The sequence below is a fragment of the Marmota monax genome, unplaced genomic scaffold (genome assembly GCF_021218885.2).
Source record: "Marmota monax isolate L192 unplaced genomic scaffold, Marmota_monax_Labrador192_F-V1.1 WCK01_AAM20220418_F8-fsc00006, whole genome shotgun sequence".
Taxonomy (NCBI): Eukaryota; Metazoa; Chordata; class Mammalia; order Rodentia; family Sciuridae; genus Marmota; species Marmota monax.
In genome coordinates this window covers 23,546,309-23,567,132 of record NW_026693712.1, presented here as the reverse complement: position 1 = coordinate 23,567,132, position 20,824 = coordinate 23,546,309, and the positions used below count along the sequence as shown (strand labels likewise).

Below are 20,824 nucleotides of genomic sequence, written 5' to 3'. Positions count from 1 at the left end.
TATTTTTGGACATTTAGGTATACCCCCCCCCCTTTTTTTTTTTTTGTCTATTACAAATAAAGCTACTTGAACATATCTAGCATGTTTTAGTCACCTATGTATGAGTTTATGTGGGTGTAAAATGGATTAGGATTTTTTTTTTTTATCATTTTGTGTATGCTTGTTTAAGTTTAGTGGATAATGCCAAGTAATATGCCAGCATATCAGTTGTTTTATTGTATGACACACTTTGTATTGTCACAGTATTTTTCTTTTCATTTGTGTGCTTTTGGCAGATGTGATGGTTTTATTTTGTGTTTCCCTGGAGATTAATGAAGTTTGACCCTCTTTTCATGATTATTGCCATTTGTGATCCTATTTTGAGAAGTTCCTATTTTATTCTTTCAGTAAAATTTAAAATTAAATTGGGTTATCTGTTTTTTTTTTCTGTTTATAATTCTTTTATCTGTTGTGGATTGAGTCTTTTTTTTTCAAATAAAAAGTTTCACAAATATTGTCTCCTGTTAAGTAGCCTATGTTTTTAACTCTCTGTGTTGTCTTTCAATCAACAGAAATTCCTAATTTTAATTAACTTAATTTAACAATATTTTGTTTTATGGTTAGTGCTTGTTATGTCTTATTTAAGAAAATTTTATTTACTCCAGGATCATAAAAATACTTTTTGTATGAAGTTATTCTTACAAACTATTATTTTGCTTTTAACATTTCATTCAGTAGTCTGTATGAAATGTAATGCTGTTCATCATTCGAGGTGGGACTCAAGATGCATGTTTGCTCATATAAGGATATACTTTTTTTTGAAAAGTCCATAGTTTCCTGCATTGTACTGCAACATCAAGGATATTAATCATAAGCGAGACTATGTGTGGGTCTGTTTCTAGTCTTTCTTTTGCTAATCTCTAGTCTTTTTTTGACTAATCTCATGCTGTCTTTATTACTATAGCTTTATAAAAGGTCTTAATATCTGATAGTATTAATCTTTCAACTTAGTTCTCCTCAAAATTCTGTTGGTTATTCTTAATTCTTTGTAGTCTGTATAAGTTGAGCTCAATGTTTTAATTTCTACTAAAAAACTAAAATGGTGGCATTTTAGTTGGCATTACATTGGATCTGTGGTTCAATTTGAGTATAATTAACTTCTTTACAAATATTGGGCCTTCAAGAGCATGGTATATTCTATGTATAATAATATAATTGGCTTTTGCAATTTAACCTGTTATCCAGTAAATTTGTTTATTTTATTTTTAAGTTTTAATAGTGTATGGATTCTTTTTGAATTATCTATGTGTGAATAATGGTATTTTTTTTATTCTTTTCCAAAACTTCATAACTTTCAGTCTGTCTTCTTGCCTTTGCAAATACCATATTTGCAAAGGTGAGAGTAAACATACTTTTCTAAGGGAAAAAACATTCAGTATTTCATCATCAATCATGATGTGTGCTGTAAGACTTTATAGACTCCCTTATCAGATTGAGGAATTTATGTTTTTCTCATTTACAGAGTTTTTTTTTTTTTTAATAATTAGTCACTGAATATTATCAATTGCATCTGTTAGGGAATGTTTTCTATTAGACTTTTATGTCTTGTGTAATGACTGGATAAGTGCCCTAAGATGAAAATTTGGGAGAGTGTAGGATTCATTTGATGCATTTTGACTTTCTCCAAAATTTTTATCCTGACTGGTTTGGTTGTCTTTGAAATTTTTGACTTTTTTCTTTGTCCACACAGTTTATATAGTTATATCTCTGGAATGTTCTGCAGATTTTTTTTCCAAACTGAGAATGTACACTTACTATTTTAATGAAAGGAAAGGAAGAACACACATAATTGAGTTTAGATGGCTAAAAAAAAAAAAAAAAAAATGACATTGGGGCTAGCCAAGACAGCTGGTTTGCCATCGATCATCATTTAACAACTATTTTTCCTGTATAGTGTTCTGATAGAAGTGTTTTATGTTTAATATTGAATTTGTTTCACCTTTTGGTGTAAAAATCATTTAAATATTTTTCTTTGATTATTTTTAGGTGTCCTATATATTTACTTTTATGAGCTACCAGAAAACATTATGGAAAATTTTACTTTTGAAACTATTCTAACATAGGCAGAGGATATTTTTCAGTCCTTAAAAATTGAATGAAGTTTGTGAGAAAGCTATTGACTACTTATCTAGATTTCTGAACATTACTTTGGGAAATTGTCAAATAGGAAATGTTTCATCCTGGCTCATTCCAATATTAATTGAGAAATTTAAAAGGATACAGTTCAGTGTGACTATCAGGTTTGTCATGTCATGAATTCCTAAAGTTTGAAACTCAAAGGGATTTTTATTATCTAAATTTTTTTTTATTAGATAGATGAGAAAAGTAAGATTCATATATATTAGATCATTGAATATTTTACCACTATTATTGTGTATACATCTCTGAGCTTGTCTGTACCTATAAGGTAGGAAATGAATACTATTGTTCCTTGTATTTGTGTTCTCATTTCTTGTATGGTTAAGCATACATAATTATATTCTGCTTCTTAGTAATTTTGTTGAGTGAGCAGTAATACTTATGAGTTAAAATATATTGAATGCTTTTATTATTTGACATTAATTTTCATTTAACTTTATTCTCTGAACATTTTGGTAGGTATCATGATTATTCCCATTATAGGATAAAGAGACTGAAGCACACTAATTGATGAACTTGCCTAAGATAACACTGTATTTGGTGAAACCAAAATAAGAATAGATGATATAAGTGAAAAATGCTTATCTTTAATAAAAACATAGGGATTTAGTAGCAATCATCTATTTTGCTATAATGAAATTTATTATGACACAATTTGACTGTAACAACTTGTATTTCCCTTACTATTATCATGTTGTAAATGTTTCCAGTTGGAATTTTGTCTTAGCAATAGAGAAATAATAGCTAAAACCTACACCATTATTTTCCAGTCATAATTCTAAGCTTTTTACTTAGAACTGTATTTTCCATAACACAGAGGCATTATGTAATATCCTTAAAGCCATATTAAGATAAGTGGTAGAGATAGGACTTAAAATCTTGCCATTGTATATTCAGTCATAAAACTTCATAGTGTGTGTGTGTGTGTGTGTGTGTGTGTGTGTTTGTGTAAGAAATAATAAAATCAGTATCTTATTACTTAAAAACACATTATCTGTTTTATAATCTATTTTTAACATGAGTACCTTTTAAATATCTGTTTACAAGGTCTGGTATAATGTTCCTTTCTTTGATTTGTACAATAGTTTGGACTCATAAAAATGGATTTATGTACTGGTAATTTATATCATTAGTTAGAATCACCTGTTCATTTGAGCAGTCAACCTTGCAATTTTTATCATGTAATGTTTCACTCAGTGCAGAGAAAATGAACTTTTAAAATGACCTCCTGTTTTTAAAGTCTGTCCCTTTTTCCTTATAAGAACTCATAGTGGGGGCCTAGGTGTCAAGAAGAGGCTATGATATATGAAATACCTTGTGTCTAACAAAACTGTTCTTCCAGACTTCTGGAACATTTTGCTTAAAACGTGTATCTTTTATTTTTTTGTGATCCATCTTTCATTCATCTGAATTACTCCATGCCTGGATCTTTGAGCACTTCAAAAATCTTAAAAATATGTAAGGAATTTTCCTAAATTCTTGAACACTTCAAAACCTTGAAGATATGTAAGGAGTTTTCATTTACACAAATTTTTAGATCTAAATAGTTCTCCTAATTTCCTGACTACTTAGATGTTCAAGTTTTCTCTTAGATAAATTTAGGACTTGATGCAAGTAAAAGAAACAGCCACTAGTATTTTTCCCCATTTTTGATTTTTGTAAAATCTGAACTGTATGTTCATTTTGGAATTACAGCTTGCATAGTTATTATTAACTTTTCATTTCAGTATAAGAAGTAAACAATTTTAAAGTATCAATAATTAAATTATAACTTTTTGTTTTTACTAGATACAATTTGGAACTTTATCAGATTATTTTGATGCTGTGGATAAAGCAGATGAAGCTATGAAAAAGAAAGGCCAATCAATGTTCCCTGTTCTAAGTGGAGATTTTTTCACTTATGCAGACCGGGATGATCATTATTGGAGTGGCTATTTTACATCCAGACCCTTTTACAAGCGAATGGATAGAATCGTGGAATCCCATTTAAGGTATATTTACCTTTAACTTCATTTCTTTCACATTATCATAGCCTTTTTTTTAGAGTTTTGTATAATATATATTGTTTATATAGTGCTATATGGTGCATTTAATCTAATTAAAACATTTTAATGCAATCAGAAATATGTCTCCAAAGTATGATCATATTATTACAGTGGGTTTTTGTTCTGGAAGGAAAAGTGGCTTATATTGTTCTAAGTTGAATTTTCTTAAGTTGAGTTCTGTGTTTTGTATTTTTCTAATTAATTTTCTTGTATTGTTTGCATACCATATTAGTATTCATGACACCATCATGTGTTTCTGCAGGCCAGTGATCTGGCAGACCCAATTGTTAGAAACATAGATAAGCTTCAGATAAGCAAATGGGCCACCCAGCAGCCCAAAGTGGGTTTCCATGTGCATAGTCTAAAACTGATTTATTTTATATATGGGAGAATTGTAGAGGCTCTATTTTAGTTTATTTATAGAAACACATTTCTAGGCAAGTGCTCTACCACTGAGCCACAACCCCAGCCTTATAGAAACACATTTCTGTAGGCATTATTTTCAGCTTAGAAGAACACAATTTGAAAGGGATGAGAATCAATAGGAGAGGCAGAGGAATTTGTTGAAAAAGTAAACTGATTCAGAGAAGATTTAAAAAGTCAATAGAAAATATAAAAACATTGAAACAGTACCATCCAGTAGAAATTTGAATTACTGTTTAGTAGAATGACATGTCTCCAATGACAGGTTCTATTCTCCATTGTGCACTATGGTAGCCATAACTACTGAGCACTTGAAATGTGATCAGTGTGATAGAGGATTATTAAGAATTATGTGAATTCTTAATTTCATCTTTTTTATTTTCTGCTACCAGGGATTGAATCCAGGAGTGCTTAATCACTGTGCCATATTCCCAGTCCTTTTTAGTTTTTATTTTGAGACAGGGTCTCTCTAAGTTGCTTATTAAATGTCTATAGCTGGATGTCTACCATATTAGGAAGTATAATTCTGAGTAATTGATTCTGACTTTTTTTTTTTTTTGGTAAAATTAAATTATACCAGAGGCTCCCAAGATTTTGTCACTGCATATAACCCAGTAGAGTAATTCATTTTTATGATGAATCTTAGTATTAAAAAATAAATTTGGGGGCTGAGGATATAGCTCAGTTAGTAGAGTGCTTGCCTTGCATGCACAAAGTCCTATGTTCAACCCCTAGCACCACAAAAACAAACAAACGAAACAACAAAAAACAAATTACAACAGGCTGGGTAGTGTATTCCTGTAATCCCAGCAACTCAGGAGGTTAAGGCAAGAGGATTGCAAGTTTGAGGCCAGCCTGGGCAATTTAAAATTAAAAAAAAAAAAAAGACTTAGTTCAAGGCTAGCCTAGGCAATTTAGAGAGACCCTGCCTCAAAAAAAAAAAAAGAAAGAGAGAGAGAGAGAGAGAGAGAGAGAGAGAGGAAGAAAGGTATAGCTTAGTGGCCGAGCACTTGCCTAGTGTGCATGAGGCTCTGTTTTTAGTCCCAGCATAGCAAATAAAAACAAAAAAACAGCAAGTTAAATTTTACCTATCCTCTTTTATATACTTGTGGGTTCTGTTTTTAAAAAGCCTTTTAATAAAAATTGTTAATTTCTTCAAGAATTTGCTTTGGTATATCAGTGTCTGTTTTTGTCATGCTTCTCTTAACAGTATTTCAAAATCCCAACATTTCACTAGTATTTGGGATATAAGAGAGGAATATATCCTATATTTATAATAAAATAGAGCTCATAAATTTTAGAAACTTGGAATGATCAGTTATCTGTCATATTACTCTAAATTTTCTATAATGAAATAGAATAAGTACTAAATAATATAGATTCTTTCAGCCCACTGAATTAGTGATTTTTAAATGTGAAGCATTTTTTTAGTGGAAAAGAATTATAAATAAATTTATTAAATATATTCAAAGCTACAAATTTATTTTGAATATTCTGCTTTAAAACAAAACAAAGCAAAAAGGTATACACTAGTTTTGAATTTCCAAATGTATTAATTTATTTGCAAATAAATTTATTTCCTGAAAATAGTAATATTTCATCATCATTTATAAAATTAAATAAAAATAGAAGAGTATAAAGAATATTTTGAAAATCTGTTTAATATTGTGGTTTATATATTTGTATGTACTCTTTTCAAAACCAAGAATATTTGCCATGGATGTATATGGACATACATACAACCTTTACTTCATTCCACCTGTTGATTCTCATACTATGATTTTTGTAAGCGTTAGAATTTTAAAGTGGAGATTATTTACTGTCTTTTATTTATTTCTATGATTTCGAGAAATCCATCATCACTTTTTATAAAGCATCTCTAATATTTTTTTTCCTGAATCTTGATACATTTTTTAAACTTGCCTTGATTTTCTCTCCATTGAGCTTAACCTGTTTAGCCCATAGTACCTTCTTCTTTTTTTCTCTCCATTAAGCCATATCTCCTTTTAAACACTTTTAAAGAAGCATATCTTTTTTGATTAAAAAAATAAATAAATGACAGCAGAATGCATTACAATTCTTACTACATGTATATAGCACATATCTCTGATTGTGTATAAAGTATGTTGACACCAATTCGTGTCTTCATTTTGGATGATGATGTCCATCACATTCCACCATCCTTGTTAATCCCCTTCCCCCTCCTTTCCCTCCCACCCCTCTGCCCTATCAAGAATTCGTCAATTCCTTCATGCTCCCTCTCTCTACCTCACTATGAGTCAGCCTCCTTATATCAGAGAAAATATTTGGCATTTGTTTTTTGAGGGTTGGCTAATTTCACTTAGCATTATCTTAAAAGAAACTTATCTTGAACTGTCTCTTATGATGTAAAAAATAAAGGTGGAAATCATGAACTTTATATTCTTGACCCCAATCTATTCTGAAAGTTTTTTTTTTTTAAATTTCTTCTGTAGGGTAAATGAGAAAAACATCCTATTTATTACTTTTCATTTCTCATTTGTTTTATGTTATTTAAAACTGAAACTTGCCGTTGTCCCTGAGCTGCTATTGAGTATCACTTCCTGCACCTCTCAGCATCTGACTCTCAGTACCATGCAGTTTTTCCTACCATCACTTCTCTCTTTGTTTTGGTAAGGAGGATTGAACTCAGAAGCACTCAAAACACTGAGCCACATCCCCAGCCCTATTTTTGTATTTTATTTACAGACAAGGTCTCACTGAGTTGCTTAACACCTTGCTTTTGCGGAGTCTGGCTTTGAACTCATGATTCTCTTACCTCTGCCTCCCAAACCTCTGGGACATTGCTTCTCTTTTTATTGTACAGGATTAAGAATAAATGTGTTCTGATGATGTTCCTGGTCTGTATCTTGGAGAACAGAAGGGAAGAGATATTTTTCAATTCTTTCTGCTATATACAGAGATTTTTTTCCCACTGTATAAAACTTTCCATATATATATATAAACTTGCCCAATTTATATTGTCAGCTACCAACAGGGGCTGACTTCTTTCTAAGATTCTCTAGAACAAGGACCTCCAAAATCAGTATAACATGTTGGTCTTTGATGATTGAAAATTTGAATAATTGGTGGTTTTGTAAAAATTTTTATCATTGGTATCTTTTGTATAAATTCTTTGTACTGAGATTGTGGAATTTTTTAAAAACACATTAAAAAGTATCAGTGTAGGCCAGACATGGTGGCACACATCTGTAATCCCTGCACCTCATGATGCTGAAGCAGGAGGATTACAAATTCAAAGCCAGCCTCAGCAATTTAGAAAGGCTCTAAGCAATTTAGCAAGACCCTGTGTCAAATTAAAATATTAAAAAAAAAGAAAGAAAAAAGGCTGTGGATGTGGCTTAGTATTTAAGAAACCCTGAGTTCAGTCCCTGGTATCAAAAAACAAAAACAAACAAACAAACCCGACCAACCAAACAAACAAAAAAAAAAAAAGAAGAAAAAAAACAATGTAATAGATTATACACTAAAATGTTTTTTTAAATAAAAACTAATGATTTTTTTATGCAATTAGGGCTGCTGAAATTATTTACTATTTCGCCCAGACACAAGCTCAGAAATTCAAGATAAATAAATTTCTTTTATCAACATATTACACGGCAATGACAGAAGCCAGAAGGAATTTGGGACTGTTTCAACATCATGATGCTATCACAGGAACTGCTAAAGATTGGGTAGTTGTGGATTATGGTACCAGGTAATGTAATTATAGAAAAATAGTCTTTAAAAATCTTTTAAAATTTTGAGTTTAAAATTATGACTTGAGATGGAGCTATTAATGCATATCAGAATACATATCAGAACATAATAATAATATTCCTTCTAAGTATTGCTATTGCAAAATTTTCAAGGCATTTTTTTCACAAAATCTAGTGAGGCATCCTGGCTACTCCAGTTTTTGATTACAGTGCATTTCTCTAAATAGAGTAGTAAAATATTATTATAAAACTGATCCTGTTTTCTCCTAAGTACAGCATGATAATTGGGGTTATCTTCTTTATCAAGGATTAGGCATCAAATAAATCATCATTAAAATCCAGGGAGATAAAGACCCTCCCCTTCATTGTATATAAAGCAGGTTAATTAATCTCATCCTATTTCATATTCTGTGGTTTTTGGATATTTGACTTGTTTTTAAAGGCACACTGACCAAAAAAAAAAAAAAAACAGAAATGAGGAACATAATCAGGAAAGAGTATCTAGAAAGTATGTCCTATATGGATGATGTAATCAATTGGGAATCAGAAGGGTGGCTTGGGTTTTTTGATTTGATAACAAATCAAAGCCATTGTCCACTCACCGAAGAGCTAAGAAAAGTAAGGGATTAGAAGCTCAGTTGTGTCTGTGTTAAAGAATTAGAAACAAAGAGGACAGACTTTGACTTGGAAAGGCTGAGGATTTAGTGAACAATGCTTCCCAATAGTGGAAAAGGTGATAGTGAGATCTCTGTTATGCTAGAGTTTGGATCACTGTTTATTAAAACACTGCATAGAGGATTCCCATATTGAAAAATGAATTATGACTGTTGTTCCGCCATAGCAAAGACTGTTACTTCTTCCAGATTTTTTTTCTTCGACAGTGCTATGCTTTGATAATATATTAAAATGTGCTGTGATTTTGTTATAGATTTAAAAAGTGATTGCTTTTGTGAAAAATATACAGAGCTTATAAAATCAACATTAAAAATTGATCTACAACTGATATTATTAATCATAATTAAGTGTTTAAGTTTTTAGTTACAATATTTTACTAGTTTTCTAGGAATCGGGGGAAAAAGATTCTTGAGGCTTCATTTTCTCACTTAAGTTAATCAAAAGTAAATTCAAGGTAATATCTTGAATATCTTCATTTTTTTGATAAATATACTTTCTTCAGCATATTGTTTATGTTGAGGTCAAGCTGGTCTTAAGGTAGACAACTCATTAGATGATAGTGATATTGGTATTCCTGCTATAGAAAGCATTTTTGAAAGCAGTGTCATATCCTTCATTTTTCCTATTCACTGGCTTCTGCCTCCTTGGTATTGAGAGTTAAAAGTCAGGCTTGGAATAAGACTAGGACAGAGCTCCTAAGAAGACGTGGAGAAGTCACTCTACTACATTGCTACTTGCTCTCTCTGGCTGCCATATTAGACATTTAAGTACAGGTCCCTGAGTTTTGTTACAGAGCATGTCATTAGTTCCTAAATATGTTTTATATTGCTCTTAGCTTTAAAACAACAACAAAAAAAAAAAAAAAAAAAAAAAAAAAACACACACACAAACAGCCCCATAGAGAATTGTATGTTAGAGAAAAAAAAAGACATAGTAATTCTCAAATTGTACTTGACATTTGTAAATTTGCTTTGCAAGTACTTCACACTTCAGTTGAAAAGTCATAAACAATTATCAGATCATTAGCACATTTTAAGGAGGAAATTCAAAACACAAGTTAGAGAATTACCGAGAGGCAGCTCACATTTTCTCTGTACATGGACTGTTGAGTACTGTACATTCAAACATTGGCTAAAGATTGGGTACAAGTATATGAGTTAGGGATTACATTTGACTGCTAGTAATAGCAAGCCCAAACAGAATAAATCTTGTCCTGATTGTTAGTATGTTATGTGAAAGAAGTTAGCAGGTAACTGGGTTACATATGACGGTTCCTTAATGTCAGAGGGGATCCAGGCCCCTTCTATCTTTCCTCTGCCATTCCAGAATAACTCAGAATCATGTTCTCAACAGTAGTATATCAATGTTTATATACAACTATAAACTACAGGACAAGACTACATCATGGCATATTTTGAGGTTAATTCTAAATTGTGGCATGAATATATAAATTAGAGACAGTGTTTATAATGGATGTTCAGCTTAAAAGTAGAGAGTGAGGCTTAGCTGAAAGGAGAGAAGAAATAGTAATGAGAACAGTTACAAAAGGTTTTAGAATTCTTCCCCTTTTTTATTCCTAAGTTGTAAATAATGTAGGTTGGAAAAACTGAACAACAGCTGAGCATGAGGGTCCTAAACATACAGATCAAACTGTTGAATGACAGACATGATGCCATCTGTTTAAACAACAGCAGTGACAGCAAACTAGAAAGCTGTGATTCCTAAGTGATTTTCCCTGAGTAGTGTTCCATATTAATAGGGTAAGTGCATGTTTGAAAGTTAGAATCTCTGAGAAATTCCATATACTAATAAAATGATTTAACATTTAAAATTTTCTTTCATCCAGTGTTTCTCAAACTTATTTACTGTTCCATTTTCTTTGGTTTTAAACAAAACAGTTTTATGTGTCCTGAGAAAGCATTTGGGACATGTTCTGCTTTTTAGTGCGCATTGCATTAGAAGGTGGCATGTGCGCCATGTTGATTTGTGGCTTTCTTCAGTTTAATTAGGACTCTGTAATATATTGTTATATATGTGTGATTTTAGCTATAAGAGAATGTGACTTTTATTCTGTAGGTTCAGGCTGCCTAATGAGGATAACCATGTAGATAATAGAAACAAACTTAGGCTGAGGGGAGTTGTTTCCATCACTGATCTGTATTCATTTATGTGGTTGTTTAGTCTGGTGAAAACACTTAATAGTATTGGAAGTATTATAGTGTATTTGAATATACTGAAAAATTTAACTAGATAATGGAATGAATTCAAAACCATAAAATTTTCATATTACAGTTATAGATTTGCTGTGTAAATGTATTTAATTAATAACTTATTGATCTTGTTCTACAAAACAAAAGGTACTTCTAATTATTTTATTAACTTTGTTGTTGTTGCATGACAACAGAAATACTTGAAAGAACGGATTCCTGTATTGGAGAAAATGAGACAATGACTCTATAAGGATAATAAATGCATTGTGATGATTGATTGGTACACAATGAGGCTTCTCCATAGATTTCTCTATTGTGCATTTACTTAAGAATGCCCTATGTGTGAAGCCTTAAAGAAGTGTGATTAATTTTGAAACAAAAAACAGAACTTTAAGCAAGATGTTTTCCCAATATATATTTCTTCAGCAATGGCTGGTGATGTACTGAGGTTGTATTTCAGAACTGATCATAGATCAATAGACTCTTAAAATCCTTTAGTTCATCAGATATAAAATTAACAACTTGAAGACATTAATTTCAAGGGCCAAGAAAAATACCAAAAATGAAGACAATTTCATTATCCAGATAAATGAGAAACTCTTCTTCACAGTTCTCTTGTATGAGACTAAGATCGACAAAATATCACCTTTAATTCTTGGGAAATGGTTTTATACTGATTCATGTTTTATTTCATCACTGTTTTAACTTTGTTGAAGTTTAAAGTAAAAGAGAAAATTATTGCTTTTTGGTAGACTACCTTATAGTTTTTGGGGTGATCATACTGGGTATTCTTACTATATGAAATGGTAGTCAAAGAAAGTATAAAAAGTTTGAATAAGGTAATATGTTTCAGGTGTAAACTGCTGGGAGCCATTAGCCAAGTAAGTAGGTATGACAATTTCCTTGCCAGCGTACCCCATGTTGCAGTGACATTGAATGTACGTGACCTTGCTCAAGGACCAAGGCAGATTAGGGTGTTCCGGGTTTTAAGATAATCCTGTTTAGGGCGTTCCCAGTTTAGGTTCCAGGTTTAAGGTTTAAGATTATTCCTGCTGGGAATAGGGCGTATCCTGCTGCCTGAGTTCCCCTTGAGTTCTCACGGGATTTAGACAATATATTTTGGAGATAGAAGCCCAGTGGAGGTGGATTTGGGCAGAGAACGTGGATTTCCCCAGAACGTGATTGTAGACGGCTGGTGTGAGTTCGGGAATAAAGAGTTGCTGTTTGAATCTACAAGCTGTGTGGTGGCTCGTGATTGTGTGCCCAGCCAGACTGGGGCAGTAAACAAAATTTTTTTTATTTTAAATGAATGTTTAGCAGTGATAGTTTCTGATTAACCATTTTTTCCCCTAAGTCTCAGTTTTGGGGAACAGAGAGACACTTTGTTATATATTTATTATAGATTTCCTTTTGTGAACACAAAGATGATGGTATTGGTGGTATGACCATTAGTAAAGAAACTGAAAACAATGTTTGCATGGTTTTTAATTGTCAGACTAATAAATTTTTTGGTTTACAGACTCTTTCATTCATTACTTGCTTTGGAGAAGATTATTGGAGATTCTGCATTTCTTCTTATTTTGAAAAACAAACCCATGTTCGAGTCTTACTCATCTGATCCCCTCCTAGAGATGGTTAGTTGATCTCTTTTATTGTCATCATAAAAATTTATGATTCTTTAGTTCTTGGATTAGAAAATGGAATGAGAAATGATATTGAATGAAAAATTATATCGAACTCAAATGATTACTTTGCACATTATTTAAAAGAATTTATCACTTGATACAATTTAACTGCATATTCTTCTTTTCTATAAGTGTATCTGCACTTTGTTTCTAATATGTATTTTGTTCTGACTAGATCTTAGACTGAAAAATAACACCATGAACTTATTTCAAGTTAAAAAATATAGATTTTTAGAACACTTTTAAGGTATATTGTAAGGCAGTTGTACAATGTAATTAGTTATTCTGTTTGGCTAAATTAGAAACCTCTTCATATTTGAATTTTTTTAAGTCCTGAACCTCTTCTTCTTCTTCTTCCTTCTCTTCTTCCTCCTCCTCTTTTCTTCTTCTTCTTCTAGTTGTAGTTGGACATAACACATTTATTTATTTATTTATTTTTATGTGATGCTGAGAATCAAACCCATCGCCTCACACATGCTAGGCAAGTGCTCTACCACTGAGCTACAACACCACTCCCTTTAACTGTTTTGGATAACCTTGAGGTTTGAATGGTATTCTGGTTTCTAGATAAGTCCATTGAATGCTATGTGCAATGCTTAAGTATATTAGCAGTAGGGTAGTGTTAAAGGGATTATGAGCTATTAGCCTCAGCCCTGGTTGTATGGTCCTTGAAAAAGTTACTTACCTTTTATGGGCCCTCATTGATTTATCGGTAAAATAGATGGTAATGTATGTCTTGTCTTGTCTGTCGTTAGGATCAGAAAAACTATTATAACAAAGTGTTCTGAAAGGTAGAACATGCTGTTCTGCAGCAGGAAAGACAGAATATGATTGAGTATAACCCTCTTTTAACTTCACTTAACTCAGATATTTTTATTTTAATCACTTATTTATTTTTGAAGTACTAGAATTGAACCTGGGGCACTCTACCACTGAGCTACATCCCTAGCCTTTTTTATTTTGAGATAGTGTCTTTCTAAGTTGCCCAGGCTGATGTCAAACTTGCCATCCCCCCTAGGTGCTGGGATTATAGGCATGTACCACTGCATCTCACATCAGATATTTTTAAATTAAAATTTGTTTATCATTAGACTCTATGATGAATATTGGGTTTTTGAATTTTATATGTAATTTGAGTTTACACATCTGGAATCAGAGATGCAGCTGTAATATTTTTATAGACTGATACTTGTAATCAAGCAATGATCATACATTTTCATTTTAAAGTAAAAGTTATAAGAAATTGACATATATTTCTTACAGATATGAAACATATGATAAAGAAGTAAAATAGTAAATCTTTTTGCAGAATTTTGTCTAGAATTCTGATTTGGTTCCTAAGTGGAATGACTCATTGTGTACTCTAGCTGTGATCATGTATGTTGTGCTTGAAGTCTGAACATATTTGTGTGCAAATGCATATACATATTCATAGATTATTTACTTTGAATTTTGATGTACATTATGTAGCTTGAGACAAATTTCTTTTTCCTGTTGTACGCTTTTAAAGATGTTTGCATAGTACTATTGCATAGCTGATTTTGTTTTAAAATAAAATAAATTATTTTTCACTTTTATAGAGTTCAATACAAAAATCACAAGATTCTCTGCCACAAAACCATGTAATAAAACCAAGTATACAGGAGCCAAGGTAAATTTGTAATTTCTTATAAATTTTTACCGTTTTTCTGACTGACTTTTTTTTTGGCTTTCATGCTTTGGTTTTTAGACAGCATGTATTTTGAGTTAATATTCAATTTAATCAATTCATTAATTTCCAAATTTCTGTTTGAAGAAATATATTTTCTTCCTTGACTCTTTCATGTTTAATTCTAGTAGCTAACACAGTGGTTGATACATTGCTAAATAAACTACTAGAAGAATATTTTCTAAACTGTAAAGTATGGTGTGTAGCTTGTGATTAAAAAATGCCCTCTGTAATTTTGATTACTTTCGATTATATCCTTTCATGATTAACCTTTCATGTCGTTTACTGGTTTCTATTAATCCCTAATCCTACTTTTGTTTTTATATATATACATAGACATGTGTGTATATATATATGTATATATATATATATATATATATACATATATATATAAATTATATATTAATATTATTGTTATATGTGTTAATATTACATGTTATTATTATTGTATATATTAAAATGCTGTCAGTTTTCCTTCTATAAATTGTTCACTAGAAAACTGTCATTTTGTTAGTCAGACTGCTTTGTTTTTAGCAACGTTAACTTATGCTAAACAAAGTGGTAAATTTGTTTATTAACAAAAACTAGGGCATTTAATTGGTGGCTACCTCTGATTTATAGAGAAGTGTGCTCTGTTTTTATTAGTCATTCTTTCACCACCAAGGTACCTATTTTTAATGGCTAAACATTATTCTGTCATGCAGTGCATCCGGACATGTAGCATGTTTTGTAGTGTAACTCTTTACCGTCTTAATTGAGGAATTGTCACCTCTTTAAAAATCGAAGAATGAAAAAATAATTTTGAAGAGTTCATGATTTTAATTAACTATGCTTTATTAAAAATAAATGGAATGAAATTATTAGATTATATTTACAACTGCTAGTAAAGTTGGGGTTTTGGTTAAGAATAGACTAATGCCTTAGTGGTCTAATTTTTTTCAGTAGAGATTTAAGACTTATACAGCTTAGACCTTAGAACAAGAGAAGTGATTTTTAGTAATTCTAACATTATCAGCAACATTACTGAAGTCTTAAAGCTTTCAGGCTGCAAGGTCATTGGATAAAAAAATAATGACACTGAAAGAAAGACCAATAATAAAATTTTAAAATATATCCTTAATTTTTAACTAAGCAATGTTTAATACATTTGAGGTTTTATGTCTGTATTATATCCCTAATAATCTAGAGTGTTGGTAGCCTATTTGGCTTTAGACAATCCTCCTATTAACTTTTTCTTTTTTTATGTTTTGTTGAGGGAAAGATCTTTTGATTTGCTTCCTGAAAGAATAATAAATACTTACTCTAAGTTATTTACACTCTATCTCTATCTCTTATTTTTGTTCGAGATACTTATTGGTGTGGGTGGGATGAGGTGGGCTGGGGTCAAAATGGGTCAAAGAAAGAAATATATTCCTGTAATTTTTTCCTTCCTTTAATGTTCTAACCTTCGCCAGCAATAATTGATAATTTATCCTTAGTTATGTTACAGGGAGAAATTCAGAAAATTATGGTATAATTAAGGAAACATTATCTTTGAACCTTAGTATGGAGGAGTTTTAATTATAGATAAACAAATAGAGTTCTAAAGGTTATTAGTAAAATGATTGCTTTTTAATATTTTTTTGTAAAACAGTTTGTGTTCAAATAATGTTCTTCCTCTTATTATTTTTTTTCTAGTGCTTTTCTATCAAATGTCAGTGCCATTTTCACAATTAGGTAAATTGGGGATCCTTCTGATTGTCAGATTCTTATTTTTATGTATTCTGTCCATTTTGTACTTGAGAACTTTATTAATAGAAGTTTTTATTTTTGGTTATAAAATCTACATTTAACTTATTAGCCACAAATTACTTTCATTACTGATTGTTTAGGAAAATCAGTGAAGAATAATGATAGTGACCTTTCAAATGGAATGTGTGCTGCACATTAAATAATTACTGATCTCAGTTATTATTTAGAGATTTTAGAAGTATGGCTGTGAGTCTTTCTCATATTCTTCTTAATTCTTCCATAATGCTCAAGGGCTTAGCTTTATTTTAATTATAAATATAGTTTTTATTTAAGCATCAAATTATTAACCTAAATAAACCATGTATTCACAATGACAGAGATATTCTTCCCAGGAGGGTGAAAATTTGGAGGGATTTGTAAAATATCTTATTTTTGTTAATATAAAGCACAAATATAGTATAAAACAGATAAATAGGTCATGTGAGGTATTAAAACTATATGGTGATTGATTAGAAAGCATACAGTTTGAAACAAGTCCTTAGTGATAATGTAAAAAAGATTGAGAAACACTAATTTAAACCCATAGGATTTAAATAGGTATAAATTATTTTATCATGGCATTGGCAACATTAATTATAGCTATAACCTAGTATAATATACATCTTTGTATTTAGTTCACTAGGTTATGTGAGCTATGTAATGTGTGAATTTTATAGTTTTTGTGTAGAATACACAGTTACTATTAAGAGTTAAAGTTAGGTCCCCTTGAGCAAGTCATAAATTGTCTAGCTGTAAAGAATCCTTAAACATAGTAGATGTTTTTGTTTCTTTACATTCATAATTTTCTACAGACACTGTTTACAAACAACTTAATAGAAAGACTTGCAAGATTGGGGACTTGGAAGAATTTAACTTTTAAGTAGAAAATTTGTCTTGGTTTGATTTGTTACTGTAACACAATACCAGGCTAAGTAATTTATAGTGTTCGGAAATGCATTTGGCGTATGGTATTGAAGCCCGAAAAGTTGAGATGGAGAGGCTGCATCTGGCAATGGCTTTCTGGCTGTATCATTCCTAGGTGGAAGGTGAAATGGCAGGAGAGCCTGCCAAAGAAAGAGGGTGGGGGAAGGTCTAAACCCATCATTTTATCAGGAACTCACTGGCAAGCTAACTAACCTGCTCTTGTGATAACCATTAATTCATTTATGTTGGGGGGCAGAGGCCTCGGGACCTAATCACCTTTTAAAGGTCTCACCTCTCAATATTGTTGCATTGGGGATTAAGTTTCCAATACATGAACATTGCAGGGGGTTGGGGGTAGGGGCACGTTTAAAACATAGCAAGCTGTTTCAGTTTGAGATTAATTTGTTCAAACTACTATTATAAATTTGCTTTTAAGTGCTTTTAATTTTTAGTAAGGTATTTGTTGGAAAGCTCTTCTATGCATCTATCTTTTTCTCCCTCCTTCCCTCTTTCCGTCCTCTCTCCCTCCATCTGTCCTGCCAAGAAAAGAGATTAACTTGAAAAGAAACCTATTACACTGTGAAGACACAATGAAAGTCAATGTTTTCTGGGCTTGGGGTGACTTCAGATATCAACCAGATATAAAAAGTATTTAATTTCATAAAAGGCACTCTATGCCCTAATGCCATATGCTTATTGAATGATTCTACCTTATTGACCTCCCAGCACTTAAAACTTAATTTCCTCTGATTTTCTTCATATATGCCTTTTGACTAATCTTGATTAATAGAATTACTGTCTTTTTGGTTGTCTCAGTTCTGTAACCCTAGAACTCACTTTGACCTCTGCCTTCTGTTCTTAAATTTCACCAATTGGAGTCTTTGGATTTTACTCCCATTCATCTCTGATATCCATACTCTTTTTCCTATTACTCTTTGGCTTTGCTTGGCCTATTGTAGTGGCTTCTTGCCCTTTTTGTGTTCAGTTTCTCTATGACCCTCATTATTATGTGTAATTATTAGACGAATCTACCCCAAAGCAGACCTCTGAGAAAGTTATTTTTTTGTCTCAATATTCTCCAGGGACTTATTGCCTATTGAAGAAAGTGTGACCTGATAATCAAATGTTTTAGTAGTCTATTGCCTAAGCAGACTATCCCAAAACTTAATGCCTTCAATACAGTTTACTATCTCTCCTGGAATTCTGTAGAATTGCTGGCCAGTTCTTGCTTAGGGTCTCTCATACTGTTACAGTCAATTACAGATTGGGAATGGAATTTCCCAAATGCTTAACAGGGCTGGGTCCAAGAGGACTCTCTCCCATTGCTGAATGTTGCTGCTGCTCATTGGCTGAGTTGAGTTGAACTGTCAACTACCTGTGCTCACACGTGGCCTCTTCATATGATGTGGCTTCCTTAACTGTGGTGGCACTTTCCGAGAATGAGGTCCAAGAGTTAGATACCTGAGAGTTTTCTGGGTAGAAACTTCAAGGCTTCTTAGGACCTCACATGGAAGTCCTAGAGGTCATTTCTACTACTTCTTTTGGTCAAGGAATTCACTAAGGTTAGCCAAGATACAAGGGGAAGGGAATTATTCTCTATTTCTTGGTGTGCGGAACATGTATAAAAAGCAGAGGGACTAATGACAGTCATCCTTGGAGACTGTCACAGGTGAACCACTGGCTACCAGGATTCCCATTTTTCCCATGTGCAAAAAAAATTCAGTCTCCTTCCAAGATGCCCATCCATTATGATGGTGGCCCCAAATTTTCATCTAAATTGGGGCTAGCCCTTGATGCTAGCTTAATTCTGCCAGTGTAATTATTTGAAGTTAATCCCACTAGATTGTAAACTCCTTGAGGGTAGAAACTATTCCTTTCATTTATTTCTACCAGTATGCCTGTGGTATTACATTCAACATAGTAAGAATTCAATATAAAGATTTTTTGGAATACATTTAATTATTGATTGAAGAGAATATGAAGTTTTAGACACCAGATATGCATAGTATGTGGCTCATAGTGTGTGTGAAAATGTGGCATCTGGTATATGTTCTCCCTAGATGATATTTGGAGGTTGGGTGCCAAAAGTGCTTCCTAGTGAATGAACTTATTAATACTACCTTCAAATAAAATAAATTGCAAATCAGTAGAACTTTGAATTTGTAGAGGTACATATTTGAGATTTAAAATGTTTAGGTTTCATCTAAACATCATTGCATTCTTATAGAATATCATCAAGATATCATATTGAGGGTTTCTTAATCATGAGGGCTGCAAAAGGTATTCCCAAATAGCTGATTGAGTTGACTTCAGACTAGTTTTAACACATGACTTTTGTTGTTGTTATTGACATGTGGCGTATTTGTTCAATCCTGCATTTTTTTTATTTTTAGTGTTAATTTAATTATCTATTAGTATAATGAGATTCAAGGTTTCAGATGATTTTGTTTTTCTTTGTTGTCATTGTCATCACTGCATTTGTAAATCAAGTAAAAATGTATCTGAGAAGGTATCTATACTGTATCGAAACAGTTGCTTAAATGTAAGTTTTAAATGAAGAAACCAAGCTCAAAACCTTATTTTTGTTGTTTGGAAATGGAATTTGTAGGAAAACAGAATTATAACCACTCAGATTCTGGCAACTTTATTATAACATACATTTGGTAGAAGCATTTGTAGCCTAAGAATGAAACTGAAATTCCACGACTTGAACCAAGGCAGCTCTGGTCTGACAAAGGAGTCTGATAACAAGAGTTGTAAATATGCAGAAAGAGCTTACCTAGTGCTTGGCTGTAGGTAGGTGAAAGAGTGCTAGCAGTGATAATTAGTGTAAGAACTGCGCTGTTGCTCCTGGCTTATAATGGTTTGCCCTGAAATCTTACCATTTACTAGAAACTATTATGGAAATGGCTTCACATTGATTAGCTGAAAAATAAGTGTATAAAGTCAGGAAGATAAAGGGTTTTCTTTCTTGAAAATGATGTTCTGGAGGGCTGGGGTTGTGGCTCAGTGTTAGAGCTACTTGCCTACCTTGGACAAGGCTGTGGGTTCAATGCCCAGCACCACAAACAAACCCAGAAATGATGGGCTGCATTTAAAAATTATCCCAAGGAAATTTAAGGTGATAATAAAAAACATGATTTGACTAGGAATTGATACCCTAGATCCTCAACAGGTTCTATTTTTCTGAACTCCTGAAACTTCTTACCTTTAAATCTGCTGTAAAAATTTTTATTTGTTGGAGAATTGCTAATTGTTAATGCTAAAGACCCTTAAAAACATAAAATCTGAGCTAATCTAGTCTAGGTCTATGTTGGAAGTAATGGTATAATGAGTTTATGAATTTATATTGAATTTAGGGGGAGAGCTCATAAACTCTTTTGTGAGATGGTTTTCTGTTTAATCATAATTTGATTATAAAAAGTATTTGTCTATATTATTTTGCATTATATCTCTATTATATTTTGTT

General features: G+C 32.0%; 1 protein-coding gene across 2 annotated transcripts in view; it reads left to right on the top strand.

Annotated features, from left to right (window-relative positions):
• Window positions 1-20,824, top strand: part of Man2a1 (mannosidase alpha class 2A member 1) — a 179,055-nt gene that overhangs the window by 82,498 nt on the left and 75,733 nt on the right. For both annotated transcript variants that reach the window (XM_046460088.2, XM_058584317.1), the window contains 4 exons: window positions 3,967-4,169; window positions 8,200-8,382; window positions 12,788-12,902; window positions 14,534-14,604. In XM_046460088.2, coding sequence (XP_046316044.1) covers window positions 3,967-4,169; window positions 8,200-8,382; window positions 12,788-12,902; window positions 14,534-14,604 — 572 coding nt within the window. The remainder of the gene's footprint in view (window positions 1-3,966; window positions 4,170-8,199; window positions 8,383-12,787; window positions 12,903-14,533; window positions 14,605-20,824) is intronic.